Source organism: Serinus canaria, chromosome 7 (assembly GCF_022539315.1).
Source record: "Serinus canaria isolate serCan28SL12 chromosome 7, serCan2020, whole genome shotgun sequence".
In the NCBI taxonomy this organism is placed as follows: Eukaryota; Metazoa; Chordata; class Aves; order Passeriformes; family Fringillidae; genus Serinus; species Serinus canaria.
Genome location: NC_066321.1, coordinates 13,868,076 through 13,889,136, shown reverse-complemented (window position 1 = coordinate 13,889,136; position 21,061 = coordinate 13,868,076). Strand labels below are relative to the sequence as shown.

Sequence of the window (21,061 nt, the reverse complement as noted above, 5' to 3'; positions counted from 1 at the left end):
GTTATTTGTTTCAGTGGAGTTATCAGTGCCCACAGTAATCACATACACAGAGCCTAATCAGAATACAGCCTCAAAAATCTAAGTGGAGAAAATTAAGGAAAACAAAAGCAAATAATTTTGACACTTACTAGATTTACTTTTTCAGCACTTTATTCATAATTCTGTTTGAGAAATGTGGTTCTTCCTTGAGACTTTCCTCTGTCCTCAAATTTTATCTGAGTGTCTGACTCACTTAAAAACCAAGATAGTCTTTTCCACATCATTTCAGAAACTAATCAACATTTTACAGATAATCATTAACACCTTTGGAATTACACAGAAATACATACGAAAACAACACAAATACTTTCTAAACTGTGCGGATTTCTACAAAAGTTGACACAAGCTGCTTATGCAGTAGATCCTTTCCAAAAGATAAATCATTCTGCAATACAATAACACCTCTGAACATTTTAATTTACAGGAATTTTTTGTGTAAGGTTATTGCATAAGACCAGCGCTACTTGTATGTGTATGCACAAATGTTTTTCCTATATGTTACAGGATAATGAACGGTTCTAAGAGAACATCCTGCAGAAAATACCCTATTTTCTAACACAGGGGAATGAATTAATGCCACAAAAAAAAAAAAAAAAAAAAGGCCTAATTAAAAAATAGGAGAAAGATGGGGTGAGCTTTTCACCAAACTAATGGGTGAAAGAGGCAAAAACTGGACTTTGGCTGCATGTATAATGGGTAAATTTATCTGATTTGAATTATACAAAATAATAGGTTCGTTCTATTCAAGTCTCATCCCAGACCCACCCCCCTTTTCCAGCCCTAGGGGAGGGAGCGTTAAATAATGGTCTGTGTAAACTGATGCTCATGCAGTAAGAGTTTGGAGAAGTGCTGCTTGTACAAGTTAAAGCAGGCACTGAAGAAAGAGCAACCAAATAAAAAGCAGCTGCAGGAGCAAAGTGGACCCTTCTGAAATTAAAAGACATGTCCTTCTTCACCAGAGTTTTGACGATGAAATGCAAGCAGACACTTGAATGTGAGAGGACTTACTTTTACCAGGCGCTTTTAGCCAGCAGCAGGTTTCCCGGGCAGCCGCGGCTGTGCAGCAGCCAGTCCCTGGAGGTGCGGAGCGGCCCGCGGGCAGCGGCGGGGAACAAAGGCGAGGGGCGCGGAGCGGAGCTGCTGGAGCCCCCCCCGCGCCGCCTGGGCAGGGTGAAGAGCCTGCACGAAATGCCCGGACCCAACACCCTCTACAACCTCTACGAGTTCTTCTGGAAGGACGGCTTCGGCCGCATTCATGAAATCCAGGTACAGCTCCCTCGGGTACTTAACGCTTTAATCACGCAGGGGTTACTTAAACCTTTCCTTTCCTCCCCTGGTAAAGCGCCGGTGAATCGCCGGGCGAGCAGTACTGCAGCTGGGCATCGCCGCGCCGCCTTCCCGCAGGGGAGAGCCGGGTTTCAGAGAATCCCAGCTCCAGTTCCCGCAGCACCGGAGGCTCCGGCAGTTTTGTTTTGCGGGGGATGCCACGATCCCGATTCCCCAGCGCCCGCAAGCGCTCCCCGCGCATCTTTGTGCGCGTTTTGAACCGCTGGGGAGGTGCCTCAAGCTGAAAGAAGGGAGAAAAAAAAAAAAACACTTTTTTTTTTTTTTTTTTTTTTTTTTAACTGGGCTGTTTCACAAGCTTGCCAGAGGGTTGTTTTTTTTTGGCGGGCAGGGCTGGGAAACGTGGGCTTCCCTGGACTCTTGGACTGCAACACCCACCCATGCGGTGAGGCTGTGCCGGCGCCCGGGGCCGCCCCAGCCCTGCCGCGGCCGCTGCCCTTCCCTCAGGCCGGCTCCGCCGTGCTCAGAGACCATTTTGTCTCTCCTTCCCCGGCCTCCCCTTACATAAATACACTCTGCCTATCTCGGTGCCCTGAGGGAGCGGTAGATGCGCCTAGCCTCGCTTCCGTCAGCGCTGGCCGGCCCCCGGCGGCCGGCCCCGTCCCTGTGGCGGGAGGCGGGCGGTTCGAACTCGCCGGGGGGCCAGGGACAGGCCCGCGAGTGGTGGCGACTGGCGCGGCCGGCCCTGCCGCCCCCTCCCCGGCCGCCACATTGGCGCGGGGGAGGGGAGCGGGTGGCGGGAAGCGGGGCCGGATGGCGGCGTGAGGGGAGGGGAGGGAAGGGAAGGAGGGAGGGCGGGCCGAGAGCGGCTCCTGTCACCTGGCGTGTGGCGGTGCTGGAGCGGGCGGAGGCGGCCAAGCGAACCGGGTGGGGCTTGAGCAGCGTTCTCCGGTGTGGGCACCTCCGCTGCTGTGGAGTCCCGCGGGCCGCGGCGCGTCCCCTCCGTCGGGCGCACCTGGTGAGGGTGGGCGAGGCGCGTTATCCCTGCGGGAGCTGTGAGACAAGGATCTTTGTGCAGCGCCTCAGGGATGCTGCCATGGGCAGCACTCTTACCGTAAGGCTGTCGCTATCCAGAGATGAATTCTTTTGGTTGCTTGGCCAAACATGTGGGTTTCATTCCTGAAAAGTCACAGTGCATCTCCTGGGGCCCTTTCCCCGTGTAGTCCAAGCGATTCTATAGGAAGCGCTTTGTGTGTAAGGGACTAAAGCTGCGTGTTTCACTCTTTTGCAGCTGTGGATCCATAAGCTTTCCACCGGCAGTACACATCTTGTTGGGAATACCTCAAACGGGGCATTTTTTGTTTTGCTTTTCTTAGTGACCTTTCCCAAATCGCTAGAAAGAAATTCACAGTCAGAAATTCACAAATCCCAAGAGGTTTGCTGTCTGAAAATTATTGAAATTTCAGAAAGAAAGAAGAGAGAGAAAGGAAAATAAAAATAGAAAAGGGAAAGTAAAGAAACCCGAACTTTAATGGTATGAGGATCAAAACTTGAAAGTTAAGATTTACAAAGGGCCTAAAAACACCAGGAAGAGGCAGGAGACAGAAAAATCAAGAATCACATAAGCTGCTCAGTTTTGTCCAGCTTCCTTATATTTACCATTTAGATTTTTAAGAAGAAATGTTAGGATGTATGCTGTATTCCATGGCACCCAAACTAGATTGCTAATGATTAATTGCTCAGCTTGATTTCTTGCTTACTAAGACATGCACATGTAAGGTGAAGACAACTAAAGCTCTTTGTTTCGTTCTGTTTCTTTTTTTCCTCTGTCGTGGTGTACAGAATTTGAGAGGTACTCATCATAGTTTCATAACACTAAAAAAGATGCTACCATTGGTTTCAAGTTCTTTCACTGTCAAAACAGTGAAAATTATTCAAAATATAAAAAAGAACATTAAGACATCCTAAATAATGTATCCTTTTCACTATGACTAGCTGATATGGGTATTTTCTTCTTTAGTGAATTCTGTTCCTAGAAAGAAAAGTGTGAGGAAGGATAAAGAGAAGTTGCCATATAATACTAGTTTTTAGTCTGCCTAGAGTCTCAAGAATCACAGGATAACCTCTTTGCCTACACGTAGAATGCAAGCAGGAATTAAACATTCTGTTAAATTTAACAATACAGTGAACATCAGGAATGAATTAATCCCAAACCCTTTGGTAACCAGCACAGCTTCTTAAACGATGTCCTTTGGTGCACACAAATATTTGTGCGCTATATGCAGAAGGGGTAGGGAAGCTGAGAGCCTTTTCACAAAGGAGGTTCTGTTCTCAGTAACATGATTCCAGCTAGTTCTGGCCAAAGTAGTAATGCCTACAGCAATTATGACAAAGGGAAAGTATTTTTAATTTGATGGGGTTGGATCTCTTTTGTCTCATCAGTGCTGTGCGAGGATAAAGAAAAGAAAGGTGAGGAGGGAGGGATTTGGATGCTGGCAGTTTGAATTTACCGTGTGTGAAAGAATGACTGGTGTGAGAGCGGTATGTGAGGCACTCAAGTGGAACATTTTCAAGGTCTGAAACAAGGGAAAGAAAAACCCATGTTGTGATAGAAAATATTGAAATAGAAATCCTGGGCATTTTTTTATACATGAAGTTGATAGAATGGCATTCAGTCTATTGAAAGAAAAGGATGTCCAAATACTTTGTCCCTGTCCATTTCTGGTTTAAAACTAGTATTTTATTTATTTGATTGGATAGCTTGTCACTTGATTTATTTTCTGTTGAAGTTTGTTGTCCCGTATAAACCTCACCATCATTGAAAAAATAAACCGCTTCATAAATACCAAAATTTGTTGAACCTATTTTTCTGTGACTGATGGCCTGTATTCCCCTCACTCCACCGAATTCTCCTTGCCACGCTCCTTTCCCAACTTATGCTTTCCTTTCAAGACACATACTCTCAAAAGTTATTATCTCCAAGATCAGTATCCCTAAAGTATTTCTAAGGCAAGAGATCTTGGGATTTTGGGAGAGCTTGTTCCTACATTGCTCTGTCTGTGGTGTTGGTTAGGAGCAGACCACACAGAAATGACAATTGAGTTCCTGCTGTAGCATTTCCCTCATCAGGATGACTAATACATGTGTCTCATATGAATCTAGATGCTGATTTTTGAAAATGGTAAGAATATTGTTGTGGGAGACCTTTAAGTTGGCCATTGTGTTCCAAAAGTAGTTAAGAGGTGACAGGCAAAGACCACAATTGCACAACTCATGTTTTATTTGGAAACTAGACAAAAAGAATTACATTTTTTTAACTGTACTTGGTATCATATTCTGAAGAGTGATTCATGTGTCTTTAACTTATTGTTGGCAATTAAACAATTCATCTCTGTAACTAAGATTGAATTAAATATATTTCACATAAATTAATCTTGGGTCAATACTAGATTTTCACAAGTGCAGTTGGTGTCAACCATCTTTGGTTTATAATCAGCATAACTCTGTGTGCAGATGTCTTTGGATTAGAATGTAGGTAATGTGTCAAAGTTAAACTTTGGTCAGTTTAACTTGTCTTAATACTTTAACCAGAAATACAGGCTTTAGAATTGGTTTTTAGAGCCTTAATAATATCTTTTTAATAACTGCTTTGCAGTTTGGGAGGGGGGAGGGGAAGGGTTTTCCCCCCTCTGAAATGAGGATGTACCTCAACTCCAAGTGAATTTGTAAGAGTTGAGAATTTCACTTCATGACCATGTCAGAACGAAATTTATTTGAAATAATCAGTAAGATTTCATGGGACACTGATAGTGCAATCTTACTAGAAAACTGTTTGGGTTGGTTTTGTTTGTTTGTTTTAATATATATGCACAGCTTAATGTTTTCTCTTTGTTAATTTCCAATCCTTTTATTTTTCTCCAGCCTGAATCACATGATTTGTGGATCAACCACTTAATAAACCCCACTTGAAAAAAAAGATGCCACCTTTTCCTTTCTTTTGCAGAATTAGCATATGTCTTTCTCAAGTTTACTGCTGACCAATCTGTTCCAAAATGCAGTTTTTCACTAGGCTGTTGCACTGTCATTATTCTTGGTTAGGTGTGAGAAACTTACACATAGCTTCTTTATAAGCAATTAAATGGTAGAGTAAGTAGTTATTCACAGAAGATATCTTTGTATTATACTGGTAATTTAACCCTATATGCTCCCATGCTTTTCATTTTTGCAGACATTCTTTCTAACCTGTTTGATCTGAAGGGATGTGTTTTGAAGTCCTTTCATCTTCTCAGCGTTTGGTTTCACTCACACTCTGTGCCTTAGAGCTTTGGGTCTTTCCAGTCAGGGTCCTGAACTGTGTGACCTCTCTGTTTTCCTTGTGAATATTTCACAGTAATGCTTACATGCTTCTCCTGACATTTCAAACTGTTCCTTGACTGGAAGGCTGGGGATCAAATTCTAGATGTGAGAGTTTGTGTATAACAAATTGTCAGTTTGCTTTTGTCACAGTTTTCCTTAGTAATACTTGACTTCTGTTTCTCTTTGTTGGTGATGCTGTAGCAAAAACACACTCAGGAATATGGAAAGATCTTCAAGTCTCACTTTGGTCCCCAGTTTGTTGTATCCATTGCAGATCGAGACATGGTTGCTCAAGTGCTCCGAGCAGAAGGCAGAGCACCACAAAGAGCCAACATGGAATCCTGGCAGGAGTACAGAGATTTACGGGGGAGAGCCACGGGGCTCATTTCTGCGTAAGTGTGGTCAGCCCTTCACTTTCCTTGTTTTCTTGGGCAAGTTTAGTGGTTTTCTGAAGGACTGTACAGGTCATCTGGGAAATCCGGCTTTTCTGTGTGGGGAAATGTTTGTGTCTAGTGGGGAGAAGTATTTGTGGTGAATGCTGTGAATTTGTCCTGCCATGAGGTTTCAAAGGGATGGGAATGATGTGTAGTTGAGTGTGGAGTGAGATACTTTGCAAGAAGACATTCTTTAGGAGTGTGTATCAACTGGAGTTTGAACTGACTCACTTACCTGCAAGCAGTTTTACAGAACAGAGCTTACTAGCTTTGGCACTGCACTGCATGAATGTGGGTTTATTGCATCAGTTCTAGACTGTTCCATCTAGAATTGTTGGCTCAGATTGGTTTTGGCTTTATTGTTCGCTGAAGTGCCCCCTCAGTAGACTAATGTAAAGAATGGTCAGTTCACACTGTAGTGCATCCCCAGACAGATATTTTGGAATCTGGCTGATTCCAGAGGAGCTATCTGTCTGTACAGCTTGCATAACCTGGCAGCGCATGTGGGTGTGGTTAATTGCCACTGGGAACTACTCACAGTCCCCACTGACATAGGATGTTTATTTAGAGGGAAATTAATTTCCTGAGTCATGGACAGTCTGTTTTTCATGGTAGCAAAAGGCTTTATGTATTGCATTGCAGACTCAAATCTTAAGCTGCAGTTGAGACTCAAACTAACAGTTCCTTGATACTTAGTGAAAAGAGATCTTAAATCAGGAGACTCAGGAAATATCTGTTAAAGAGACCAAATTCTTCTGCTGGATGATAAGTTTCTGTGCCTTGCAGTGGCATTGCTCCAGGTAAAAAAAAAAGTAATGGGAAATATAACAATTTAAAATAAACACATAAAAGATAATTGTCCGTTTTCACAAGGAATTGAAAGGTATCCCTGGAACCACTGTTCCCAGATACTCTGCTCATACAGAGCACATAAATACTACAGTTTTAGTCTTCAGCATCAAGGTTTCTATGCATAGCTCAGATAAAGCAGAATGTGTAGCTGTAAGTTGTTTCTCTACAGGTAGTTCTGCTCCCTTATTACTTTGTAGGTTTAGAACTGGGACAGCTGAAAGTGATGTATCAGTAACAGAATTCATGGTACCAGCTCAAGTTGTTGATTTGTCAGATGTGAATGTGAGACCTTTATTTGGTAATTAAGTACTGGTTCTCTGAAAAAGCAGTTTTGCAGACTACCCATTCAAATGTTTATTTAAAGTAATTTTAATAGAATATTTTACTAATTTCTTGCATTAGCTACTATTAACAGACTAACGTAGGGACACTCATCAAATTCAGATCACTGAGTGGGCAAGTTTTGTCTCTCAACCCAGAGATTGACTTATACCTTAAGATACAGGTTGCAACACTGAAATGTAATGAGGACACGCAATAATACAGAATATAATTGTAGGAGCAGAATAAAATTGTAGGAGCACAATACAAAACATACATTATTATAATTTTCCTTTTACTAATTGCTTTCATTTGACATGAAAAATTGCAAACAGTTTGGTTGCAGAGCTCTTACTCAGCTGATGATTGTTAGGGAAACCATGTATTGACTTTATTAATAATTTCTTCTAGGGAGGGGGAGCAGTGGCTAAAAATGAGAAGTGTACTGAGGCAAAAAATTCTGAAACCCAAAGATGTGGCTGTTTATTCTGAAGGAGTCAATGAAGTTATCACAGACTTAATTAAAAGAATCCACACCCTCAGAAGTCAAGAGGAGGATGGGGAAACAGTGACCAATGTTAACAACCTTTTCTTCAAGTATTCAATGGAAGGTAAGCCCAGGCTGGATCTGTAGAGAAAATGGATGTAAAGCAGTGTGGTTGTGGTTAGGAATTTCTGTCAGATGACTGTGCCCCGATGTGATTAATCTGAAAAAGGAAGTTTGACATTCTGCATTTATGTGTCTTCCTAGCTACTGCAGTGGGTATCAGTAGAATTCCTTTGTAGAGTCCTTGTATTAAGGAGCAATTCCCATGGAAATGCTGGTGTACAGGTAAAATGTTCAGTCAAGGTCTTGAACAGTCTTAGTACTCTATATTTCTCTAATGGTTTCTCAGGGATAAGGGTGCTGACTTTCTAACAGGTGACTTCTAAGACATGTTAATTTGACGATATACCAGCCAAATTCCAATGAGGAATTGGAATGATGTATCTAAATTCAGTTCATAGCTTAATGTGGGAAAAAATACTGCTTTTCCCTGCCTACAGATGCCAACTATGGGATTGCTATGCCTGCCTTAAGATCATCTGCCACTGGCTATCATTAATGAGGGAATGCTGAAGGAAACCGTGGCCTGAGCCTGTATGGCATTTCCTGTGTTCTTATAGAAATCTCATGGTGATACATATTTTATGTATTTCTTTAACTGACTGCATACAACCCCATCTTGTTATATGTAATGCCTATTAAAAACATTGGTACTCTTTGCTGACAGGCAGCTGAGTAATTTGGAATTTGAAGATTATCCAGATTGCTCACTTTGTGTCAAATTGCTGGCTGCCTGCTTGGTCTGTTTCACATTAATAGTGTCTAAAAATGGCATTTAACTACCAGTTTATGGAATTTCAAACTGTGAGCTTACAGATTCACTGTAACTGATGGGTTAGTTTAAATTCTTCACATTCTTTTAGTTTTTCATTTATAACTTGTGCCTGGCACACACTTATTTTCTATATGACTTGCTGTTTATTTAACTTATGCTGTAAATGTTCAGATAATCAATACATAAGATTTCTTTGAAGACCATGTAAGCAGTGAGAGGATGTATAAGAACTAGCAATTTCTGAAAGAGGCACAAAAGAAAGAAAAGATGCAGAAAAATATCTTCCCAGGGAGGAAAATTAGGAAAGGAGGAGTGAGTTGAAAATAACCAAATTTTAAAATTATTTTTGTCAGTAAAGATAATGCCTGCAGAACTGCAGAAAAAGATCAGTGAAAATTACAGCAAGTCAGAACAAGAGACAGTCAATATTGTCACTTGCAACAGTGTCACATTTGATGCTTTTTAGATCTGGGTGGAGAATGATGTGTGCAGTAAAAGCATTGTCTGGAATGCAAGCTTTTTAGCCATTTACATAGACTCAGTATTGATTTGCTACCAGCTGATGACAGACACAGCCAGTGGTAGAACTCTCCCTTTGTCAGCAGTTATCAGAAATGTCTTTGGACTCTGTGTCTCTGAGTGTTCAGAAGCCAACAGGGCAGGCTCAGGATTCACAGTGCAGTGCAAAACACAGCCAACAGGCTGGAGTCTACTTCTGGTGGAATTCCTGACTGTCTTCTCATGCTGAGCATTATTGACATAGCAGCTATTCTCTTGCTGCAATGTTTAGCTGGGCTCTTCTACTGTGGTTTGAATTTCTTTTTTATCTATTCCCCAACTGAAGAAGTAGTAGTAGTAGTAGTAGTAATAATAATAATAATAACAATAACAACAACAACAACAACAACAACAACAACAATAATAATAATAATAATAATAATAATAAATTGTTGTAAAGTAGTTCCATTTAATGCTAGTTAATTCCTTAAATTATTAATATATATTAATTCATGTGTATAGACAATTATTTCATTTTTTTATGTGCAGGTGTGGCCACTATTCTGTACGAATGCCGGTTGGGCTGCCTGGAAAACAACATCCCACAGCAGACTGTTGAATATATTGAAGCTCTGGAATTGATGTTTAGCATGTTTAAGACCACTATGTATGCAGGTGCTATTCCCAAATGGCTTCGTCCACTTATTCCAAAACCCTGGAGAGAGTTCTGCAGATCCTGGGATGGACTCTTCAAATTTAGTAAGATTTAGTAGTAGAAAAGTTCAGCTGTATTTCTGCAGGTTCTGTGTGTGTTTGAACAGGACAAGCTGCATTTCTCTTCTAAAATTATAAGAAGACATTGTGGCAGAAGTAAGTTTCATATTAAATGCAGACTGGCCAGGGGAACTGTTTTAAAAAATATTCTACTGAAAAAGAACTTTAGCAGTACATTTCAAAACTCCCCTTTTTTATACTGCTCTTTCTTTATTTATCCTAATCTCTTTCAGGACTCACTTGTCATTCCAGGTCCAAGTGCTTTGCCAAAGTTTTGTCTTAAGCCACTTCAGTTTTAATGAGGGTAGTTTTGTCGGCTTCAGCAAAATTTTAATTAAGCACCCTGACATAATCACCACTAAAACTGACTAAAAAGTTAATAAACTAGACTCTGGCAATTAATTAAACACTTTGTAAAGTTTATTTATATATATACAAGTGAATAAGTTGACATTGAAGTACACTGATGTACTACAATATGGTTTTTTTTGGTAAATAAAACATTCCAGGCTACTTTATGAATCAGTTTTTATGTAAGTAGGAAGAAGGAGTTGTCTTTGCAATTTTATTTTTTTAATGTTCTAAAAAAACTTGAACCTTTTTTCTCTCTCAAGTATTAGAAAGCTGCATGCATTTTCATTTTTTGTAAGCTCATTCTCTGAGCCATTAACTTTTGGAGGAGTTTTTCTCTTCTTAAATCCCTTGCTTGACCACAGATGCTGTTTGCAGTCACTAGAGTATTCATGGAACTGTGGGTGAAATTGCTCAGCGTGACATTCACTCAAGTTTTTGTATTTTTGTTATCACTTGATGGTTCTCATCTTTCTCTTCCAAGTCATTAAGTTTTGTGGCTTTGACCTTCTGGTTGCTGCTAGCATCTTGCAGCAGCCTCTCTGCTGAGCTGCAGCATGCTCTGCAGAGTCCACCACTTCTTACAGAGTCACCAGGAGACAAGCCAGGTGGGCATAAAACTTGGCCTCGAGCTTCCCTCAAGGAAGGGCACTGAAGTCTTTTGTATCCTTCTTTTGGGCTCAGCATTCTCATGCTGTGAGATACCGAGGTTCCTGTCAGCTCAATCTTTCCTTGCCATGAGTACCTAAGGACCTCCACAACCCCTCTAGGATTTTTCCTTTAAGAAAAAAGATTTTTTTTCCCCCTGGATGTGCAGTGTAGTGTGAGAAATGTGATTACTGAATGGAAGAAGCAGAAAAATAAAAATGGAGGCTTAACAATTTTTTTGAATCCCAAAGGTCAAATCCATGTTGACAACAAATTGAAGGCTATTCAGTCTCAGCTGGACCAAGGAGAAGTAGTGAATGGTGGGTTACTTACACACCTCCTAGTGAGTAAGGAACTTACTTTGGAAGAGATCTATGCCAACATGACTGAAATGCTTCTGGCAGGAGTGGACACAGTAAGCTTGTTACCATTTTTCTTGTGTGTAGTTGTTTTTGTACACCAGGATCACTGGCAGCTCTCTTCAGGGGGGTTACATTGCTCATGAGATGTAATTTTAACACATTTAAGCTATGAGGCCTTTAAAGTGATACAAAATACTTCCTGTAGTGTGTAATCTCTCCACTGGAATGAAATCAGTGTTCTGATCTAGCTGTGGTTTACAGGAACCCATCAGTTGGCAGTCTGTTCCACAGTTTATTAAACAGGTAAAATAGCAATTGTCTTTTCATTCAGCTTGTATTTCATACATTTTCTTTTACTAGTTTGCTTATCAGGTCGGTGTTTGTGCTACTTTAGGCAGAGCACACTAGAAAGATTAGCTGAAAGTTAGGGTGAAAAAAATTGATCAATAAATTCATATGTAGAGTTTGGTAAAGGATTTTCATGTATGGTTAATTAAATCAACTAGGACACACATTATGGATCAGATATCTTTTTTCTGCTGGAATCCATCACTGGGGGGATGTTAGGCCAGAAATGACGTGGATAAGGCACAAGTTCACTCTACCCCTGCCTGTGCTGGCAACATAGAGTCAGGCTGGGGCAGAGAGCTGTGGTAAAGGCTCAGGATTAGTGGGGCTGGTGTATCCAACACACCTAGGAACATGTTTCAAGTGTCTCTCATTCCTTATTCTTCTGATTTGCCATACATTCAAAGAAACATTAATGTCATGTCTGTATCTTCCCCTCTCATTCCTGGCATATGAAATCAGTGTAGCTCAGTACTGACTGTAGCATGACCATTGGAAGAATAAGAAAAAGAAAGATGAGTTATTGTATGTAAAACGTATGCAGAGTTATTTAGACTATCAGTGAACATTTCTACTATAAATGATTGTTACTGAACGAATTTTTAAAAGAAATTATATTAATTTGATAAAGAAGTGCTATGTAGGGCTTAAATAGTCTTATACTAAAAAGGTTTAAAATAAGTAAAAAATTAAAAAGGTCTTAAAGAAAAAATCTCAGGATAATTGAATTCGGATTTTTTTTGGCTTAAGAAAGTTTGTAAGGTTTCTAAAGAAAAAAAAAAAAAAACCCAACAGCAATCACTTTTGAATTCCACAACAAGGAGCATATGTAAAACTTCTTTATGTGCTGAGTATTACTCCACTGGTTAAATGTCCCAAGGGCTTATGAATTTGCAGAGCTTTTTGATGTTGGTTCTTAAGTAAAACACAGTTATTAATCCTATTTATTTTCTAATCTTTCAGACCGTTAATTTTCCATTTTTAGTGTGTGACATTTTTCATTAAAATAAAAGGACAATGTTCATGCCAACAAGAATTTCCCTTTCCATTTGATTCTGCTTTCTCAGCTGGCAACAGTCTTTTTCTGAGAGGACTATACTTCTGACTTCCTCATTTTCAAGTACAGAACAAAAATTGAAATAATCTTTTTTTTCCTACTGCTGTCAATTCAGATCTCAATTTATCACAGAAACTGAAAGAGATTTTGAGGATTATAAAAGCTTTCAACAGAATTGTGAGGCAGTTGTTGACTACAAAGCATTTTGTCTGTTCCTGGAACAGCCCTAATTTTTAAGAAGTTATGAAGGAACTGGAAAACAGGGAAGGAACACTGTTTAATCAGAGAAGTTCTGCACAATTGCCAGCTCCTTTGAGTGGAATAGAACTGGGTTGCATTGTAAAAGGCACAGCCATTCCATATTGCAAGAAAATAAAGAAAAGCTTATGAGAATGGTACTTGAAGCACTATACTCCTGTTTGAAGACAAGACATAAAAGGTCACCATCATGATGAATTTGCATTCTAAATTGATCTTAAAATTAAGACCAAAATAAGACCTTTCCACAAACTGATTTTTTATCCAGCTGTGGTGAAAAAAGTTAGATGATGGGCTTCTTTAAATCCTCTTGTGCTCAAAGTTGAATTATGTTCTGCCTTGTGTTCTGTTTCTTCTTCACACAAAATATTTTTAAATGATAGTGGTGCAGCATTGCTTACCAAAAGGATAAAGTATAATCTTAGCAGTGATGATATCAATTCTGTCATGTGGATGCTATGGGGGGACCACCATATGCTTAAAAGGGGTTGGAAATGTTCTGGGAAGAATTTTCTTATCTTATCACAGTGTTTTTGTTGGAAGGAAAGGTGAAAAGCATATTGAAAACTATGAGCTAACTTAATCCATTGCTGTTTAGAGTGTTTATGTTTCAATATTGCTCACATAGTTGGGTTTGCATTTGGTTTGTCTGTTGCTTTTTATATTTCTCTGGGAAAAAAACAGCAGGGGTTGTTTTGATGTGTGGTGGACTTTTAGATGGAATGGGATGAAGGAGGGGATGGCAATGTCTGGCAACCTCCCATTGAATCCAGATGCGAATCATTGCCAGCCTGTTTCATAACTTTAAACATATAAAACACATAGTTGAAAGCTGATTGTTTTTCTTGGCTTGAAATTATTATTAATGTCATCTTGTTTGGCTTGATGATTGTGGTTTTTCCATAGACTTCTTTCACTTTGTCCTGGGCAATATACTTGTTGGCAAAGCACCCAGAGGTGCAGCAACGTGTTTATGAGGAAATAGTCAATAAACTGAGAAAAGATCAAGTTCCTGTGGCTCATGATGTCCCAAAATTGCCTTTGATTAGAGCTGTCCTGAAAGAAACCTTGAGGTAAGTAGCAGACAACTAAAAGATTTAATTCCATGTTATTCTAATGAATTTTGAGTCCATTTTAGCATTTGTAGTTTATTGTTGCTAGTGCAATTTGCTGCTTCTACTTTTATTTATTTCAGCAGTATTGTGTCCAAGGATGCTCAAGCAATGAATAAGATAGATTATATAATGTTTAATATTTCTCAGTATGGGAGAAGTGGTATCACAAATGTAGGACGTGTATTAAGGTAGGGAATAGAAAACTTGATTTTTCCCTTTAGTCTGTATGATAAAATATAACAACCTCCTCCCCACTCTGGTACTTTGCAGTCCCACTTCAATAATTTTAAGCTTTTTTATTTAAATTTAAGGCATGTCACAGACCTGGGGTTTTTTTAGTGTTCATCATAAGGTGAGGGAAGTAAGAAGATTTTAGAGAAGGCATCAATAAGGCATTTTCAGCTTTACCAGTAGTGCTAAAATGTCTCCACCTACCTTCATGCTTGGACATGTATAAAGCAAATAAATGCATAGACCAAATAGCTCAACCTTCAGTTACTAATAAATAACTGTTCTCAGATGATGGTCATATTCTCACAGACGATTCAAGGTCTTTGAAACTCCAAGGTGTTCTGTACTCCTGAAAAACATTTTTGATGTGAATGAATATGGCATTCATCCTGCATATTTGTGAATGCAAACTGGAATCTAAACATTTTAAAAATTGTGTTAGTTATTACTGTTGAACTTCAGATAAATATTTCTCACTAGGTTATATCCAGTATTGCCAGGAAATGGAAGAGTGACCCAAAAAGACTTGATCATTGGAGGATACTTGATACCTAAAGGGGTAGGTTCTGTTGCAGTCCTCTGCAGAGAACAGTTTATTTTTTCAAATGAAATATGATCTGCTCCAACATATATGCACTTCATTGATTTTGAAAGATTTCAAGCATTAAGAGGAAAGTATTTCAGTAATACCCATTTATATGCCACGAGTAGATTTTATGATTGACTTGTTGCTGTTGTTTTTATATTTTTATTTGGGTGCTTATGCAAATGAAATTTATCATCATGACTTCTTAATATTCTTGAGGGTGGATTCTATTAATAACATATCAGTGTAATGGTACAATTCAATTTAAAAAGCATGAATTTCATTATTCTTGCAGTTTTCCAGTTCTTTGTCTGTTAATTCCCTTTGTGGAAAGCTTCTCCTTTTCTCATAGCAATCTCATGAAACAATTCCCAAACTTGTAAATTGTTCCCATCTCCTTCCCCACTGCATCTTCTCTAATATATGCAGCAACATTGAAAACAATTTGAAAATTATTTCCTTTCACCAATTGAAAAAGGGATTTGATTTTTTTTTTCTTTTGTCTTTAGAATTACTCAGAGTTGCTTAAGTTTTATCACCTCTTATTGCAGAAATTTCAGTAATTGCAAATGCTTTTAAATTTTGTTATGTGTGTTGGAGCTAGCTAAATATAAATATCATTTGTTTCCTCAGACCCAGCTGGCACTTTGTCATTATGCTACTTCATACAGCGAAGAAAATTTCTCAGTGGCAAATGAGTTCCGACCTGAGCGCTGGCTGAGGAAAGATAACTTGGACAGAGTAGACAACTTTGGCTCCATCCCCTTTGGTTATGGCATTAGAAGCTGTATAGGAAAAAGAATTGCAGAGCTGGAAATCCATCTTGCACTGATTCAGGTTAGAGCTATGTGACAGCATTTCAAGAAGAAAGTGAATTGGTATTATTTTGTTTTTACGTATGCCATTTCTGGGTATCCTACAGTGCTCGAAACCTTTGTTTTGGAGTGTTGTCTAATGAACTCATGCTGCAAAGACTTAAAAAATTAAAAATAATCATGCTTGAAATATAGCATAGTACCTAAACTACATTGCAGATGGTATGGTACACAGGATGTAAAACTAAAGGTAAGTTTGTTAAGGAAATATATAGATTTGGTACAAAAGGCTTTTGTAAGCAAATCAGAAATCTTTCTTAATGTCTATTAAAATGTTTACCTGCTCAGTTTCTGTGTTTAATTTAGAAGAATTCAGAACTTACAAAGATGGAAAATAGATTTTATATCCTTGTACTCATCACAGTGTGATGACAAACAGTAGAATTTTTCTGTGTTCTGGGCTTTTCTGTCTCTTCTGGTTCTTCTAACTCATTCTCATTTTAGATATGCATAATTTATAGTTATATAAATATTACTTATTGTGATATATTGGTTTTGATTGGTTCATATCATAAAGAAAACGTTCCCAACAGCTGCTACATTTTTTGTCATTTACAAGACAGCCTATAGCTCAAATAATGAGTACAGATTTGCAATCAAATAGTGAAGATTTGTAACTATTTATAGTAATTAACTATAAAAATATTTAGATCCATTTTATGTATTCAAAGGAAAGCTTGATTGAATTTGTCTTTGAATTTCGTTCAGTAAACTTGTAGAGCAATCTCGGATCAGTTAGTGCCTGTCTTTTGGAGCTGAGAGTGAGAGAGCTCCCAGGGGGCTTGGTAAAACAAATATACTTCCATCTTTTTTAAAAGGAGGCTCATGGAAGCAATTGAGAACCTGCTTTGTTTTCTGGAAAGAAAGTAGAGCAAAACAGCACACAACCTATTTACAAACACAGAGATGATACTTAAGTGAGTTAAAATTAGAAACACATGGAACTCATCAAAGAAAAATTGTTTCAGACCAATCTAATCTCTTTCTTTGACTTGATCACTTACCTCATGTGGGGGTATAAAGTAAGTAATGTAAAAGTAAACTCTGACTTCAGGAAGTATTTTCACACGTCCTTTATGTTTTTGCTCTCAATTAAATTAATAGAATTTTTTCCAGATGGAAATGCCCATAAAATGCATCCACAGCTGGTTGGAAAAAGGAAATAGCTGAAGGCAGTAGCTATAGAGTAATTGCTGTTGAACTGGAAAAGCATTTAATTAAAATTCTGTAAAAGCTGTTCTGCATTAGATTTAGGCTGTTATTTTCATTAACAGTGTAAGTGATGGATTACTTAGAGAGTAGTTTTACAATTTGCATGGGATACCAAGCTGATGGGAATTAATTTAAAATCAGGGGATGTGAATATAGAATTATGAAGCAACACAAAGTTATTAATTAATGACAGTTGCAAGTTAGTGCCGTTGAGTAGAAATAAATACATAAATACAAAGTTATGAACAATTGTCGGAGTAATATTAGCACTATAGGAACAGACTGGAGTGATATAGTAAAAAATCATTCAATTCTGACAAGGCAATGTGATTCTAGATAACATTAGGAGCATTAGCAAGCATTTGGTATGTCAGAAAGGGGAGCTAAATTACTAAAATTTAGCTAAATTACTAAATTACTAAAAAACTCAGTCTTGCCAAACACTGATGAGTCCTCACTTAGCAACAATAACCAGCCATCCCCATGCACTGCATTTTAAGGACAATATAGCCAAATTGAAGGAAATTTGGAAGACAAAGATATTAACAAGAGGGATTTTAAAAAGGAAAATTGAGTAAAAGCCTCGTCCAACATCTGACACTGAAAAATGTAGTCATGTATAGGAAAATAATGCATTGGTTATCAGTCATATTAGAGAAAGAATAAGGGAAAATTACTTAATTTATAGAAAAAAGTGTTTGAGATTTATTATTAGGAAAAGTTAAGGATGTTGCAGTATTTGCCTCTTGAAAGTGTAAAAGTAGACAGCTGAAGTATTCTTCATTCAGAAAAATGAGTCTGATGGGATTTGGATTCCTACAGCCCTCTTAATTTCACATATTGATTGATATTAAAGGAAGTGAAATCAAAAACACATAGAGGGGAACCTCACAAACTTTGGAAGAGACCTTACTTTCTTTGATAGTTCAGACTGTTTAATCTGTGGGATTTCTTCAGAAAGGACTTGCTCAGTCCTCCCTCCATCAGAGGAGGAAGATTTTGAATTATAATCTTTACCTTGTAACACCTCTTTTTTTCCTGGATGGGAATCATAGCACATAAACTCTGCCAAACTGGCAACACAAATTTTGCTTGTGACAGTCTGTTATGTTCTCTTGTTTAAAGGCTACTCTTCATTGGTAATTTTGCAGTTTTTATAATATTTGTCCTGTTTATGTTCACAGCTACTTCAGAATTTTGAAATCAAAATTTCTCCCAAAACGGAACCAGTTCATGCCAAAACTCATGGACTTTTGACTCCTGGAAACTCCATCAACGTCAGATTTTCTGACAGGAAGTGAAACTCAAATATTTTGGAAGTACTTTTACAATTTTCATGGAAAGAGGTTTGCATTTTGTGGAAGTTTAAAACATGCTTGTTCTCTGGTTTGTAGGTATTTGACAATATCATGAAGTATTATGTTCTGCCTTAGTTCTAGCAGTACATAAGAGCAATTACCTCTCCTGTAACAGTTAATTACACATATGAAAATACAAACCAAAAAGATTCCTTCTTGCACTGGGAATTTCCTTTTATCTGGGAGAATTCTTTGTAATAACAGCACATTCATTGAAAAAAGCCAACCAGAAGTAAATTCAGACATGTCAGTATCATTCAGTGGTTTTGTCTCGCTGCTACTCGATGACTGCATTTGAGAGCAAGGGGATTATTTTATGATATGTGGAAATTAACTGCATGTATAAGTTTATATTTTCCTGTCCTCCAGTGTGTGTTTTTTAAAAGTTTCCACGTAACAATGAAATTATGAAATAATTTTTTAATATGTAAAAATATTTACTCTGCATGTATTAAAAAAAATTCCAGTAATATGAAAAGTAAGGATAGAAAAAATACAACTTATGTCAAGTTGTTTAGACTTGAAATACAGAACATATACAAATTTATCTAAACATAATCCCCATAAAATGTTTTTATATAGTTTTAAAAAAATAAAAGTCCTAAAAATGAAAGTTTAAATACCACATTGGAGAGTTTGAAGCCAGGCATTGTTCTCATCACCAAAGCACAAGCCACTTTCATTGTTCTAGCTAATATGCCAAACTCAAATGTAAATATTAAAAGAAAGTAGTTGTTACATTTTTATCATTTAATTATAATACTACTTTTGACTTTATTCTGTTCTTCAACACTAAGAACTGGAAACAGTAAATTTTACTGTTCTTCAACAGTAAGAACTGGAATCTTCCCATTTTAACTTGCTGAACCCATAGCCAAATACAGAGTTCTGTTGGATAGAAATGTGACTACTGAAGTATTCAGAGAAGTTTGTTTACTATCTGGTGCCTAACAGAAAGAGTGGACACCTGGAAGTTTGGGTTTGACCTTTTGGGGGTCGTTTTGTTTGGTTGGTTGGTTTTTTTTTTTAATTATGATTACTTTTCCTATGACAGCCAACAGAAAACTCTCCCTTGCACGGTACTTTGGATAACTTTAGTATCACTGCACTAACCTTACATTCCTGTTTTTGAGAGAAACCTTGCACCCTGCATCCCCATTATGCCTTGAACAACGTTCAAACCTGCATATCCTACTATGGTACATATGTAATTATATATAGTTAACTGTTTACATGTCAGGCTCTGACTGTTTTTTGGGAGGTAGTTTACATACTGACAATCATAAACGCTCCAGCTAAATAAACTTAGCAAAAGTTTTGCAACTTGTTTTTTAAAATGACAAAATTTTTCTTTGATTGTCTAGTCTTTGGAAGCCAAATACTGGTTAGAAATTTAAAAACTCTGTAGTTTTAATGGTGTACACGAAATTTCACATTGCCTACTACTACAGTCACACTGTTAAAGCATTTTAATTCCTTTTTGTGGTGCCTTTTCAAGGTTTAGACTAAAGAAAAACAAAATCTCCTCTGTATGGATCTCATATTCAAAATAATAACACTGAACAAAAAATCTGATCTAGTAGAGGATTAAATGCCTACATAAGGACTTTAAAATATTATTCTTGTGTTGAGCATACATGTGTACTGTAAGAAAACCAGGTATTCTGTTGGGAGTATTTTCTTTGAACAAGCCTGCCTTCTGATTTTTCCAAGGCTCTCAATTATTCCATCTTCTCTTTTTTTTCTTTTTTTCCCTTTCCCATTGTTATTTTCAATTGTCTCCATCTTAAATCAAATGAAGAAATTTGTATTTGCCAGAGCCAGCTGACATCCCAAAGGAGATGTTTTGCAAAATCTGTTTAAAAGTCTATGGACTGAGTATTTGTCTCCATAACTCTGCCTGGTTTTATTGACTTGGAGATAAGGAGCTCTTGCCTTGAATCCAAATTTGGATGCCATATGGTGCCTTCCTTTAGTTTTGTCATAGCATCATTAGAAACACCAGCCACTGCTATGTTGCAGTACATTTGCTGCTTGGTATGGGTCCCTGAGTAAAATGTCAGTGCAGAAGATGGAAGAGACATTCTAAAATGCTTTTTATAGCATTTGAATATTTTAATGAAAACAGCCATTTTTTTTGTTCTAATAGAGCACCTATCCATGTAAGTTGTCTTTTATACATAATAAAATATTTATACTGAAATTACAAGGCTTTGTTCTTATTTTAATTACTATTTATATTTGCATTTTTCTTTAGCAGCCTCAGGTCTTTAAGTTGTATTGAACTGCAAGATTCACTACTCCATAGAAAAGTAATAGTTCAGCTAGAAAAAAGGGGGATTCTTACTAGAATTTAGGGTTTGTAATGACTTGGCAAAAGGGGAAATAACATTATATTAAGAGTACTGTCATTGTGGAGGAAAGGTACTGGCAAAGTTATCCAAGAAATACCCAAGGATTGATTCTAATTAATGTTTTGATTAATTGCTTAATACACAGATGAGTATTAAAGATATAAAGAAAAAAGGCATAAAGTATGAAAATCAAAGCAAAACAAAAACAATGGAGAATGTAATAGAAATGGGCTGGAATTTAATAGCAAAATATATGTATGTAGGAAATAAAAATAATTTATTTGAGGAGCTCACCACTTGAAAAAGTAATATGTGGAGGAAGACCTAGATAATCACAGGTGACTAGAAAGTGCAAGAATGTGGGAA

General features: G+C 37.7%; 1 protein-coding gene across 2 annotated transcripts; it reads left to right on the top strand.

Annotated features, from left to right (window-relative positions):
- Window positions 1-713: 713 nt before the first annotated feature.
- Window positions 714-20,538, top strand: LOC103814334 (cytochrome P450 27C1). 2 transcript variants are annotated; one of them, XM_009087871.4, is made up of 9 exons: window positions 714-1,305; window positions 5,881-6,071; window positions 7,698-7,897; window positions 9,716-9,925; window positions 11,191-11,354; window positions 13,871-14,037; window positions 14,791-14,869; window positions 15,530-15,733; window positions 18,168-20,538. In XM_009087871.4, the coding sequence occupies exons 1-9, from the start codon at window positions 982-984 to the stop codon at window positions 18,282-18,284; spliced, it is 1,656 nt and encodes a 551-aa protein (XP_009086119.2). In that variant the 5' UTR covers window positions 714-981; the 3' UTR covers window positions 18,285-20,538. The 2 variants fall into 2 exon arrangements, with proteins under 2 accessions (XP_009086119.2, XP_030097741.1); XM_030241881.2 differs by having other exon boundaries at window positions 1,209-1,305; window positions 5,954-6,071.
- The last annotated feature ends 523 nt before the right edge of the window (window positions 20,539-21,061 follow it).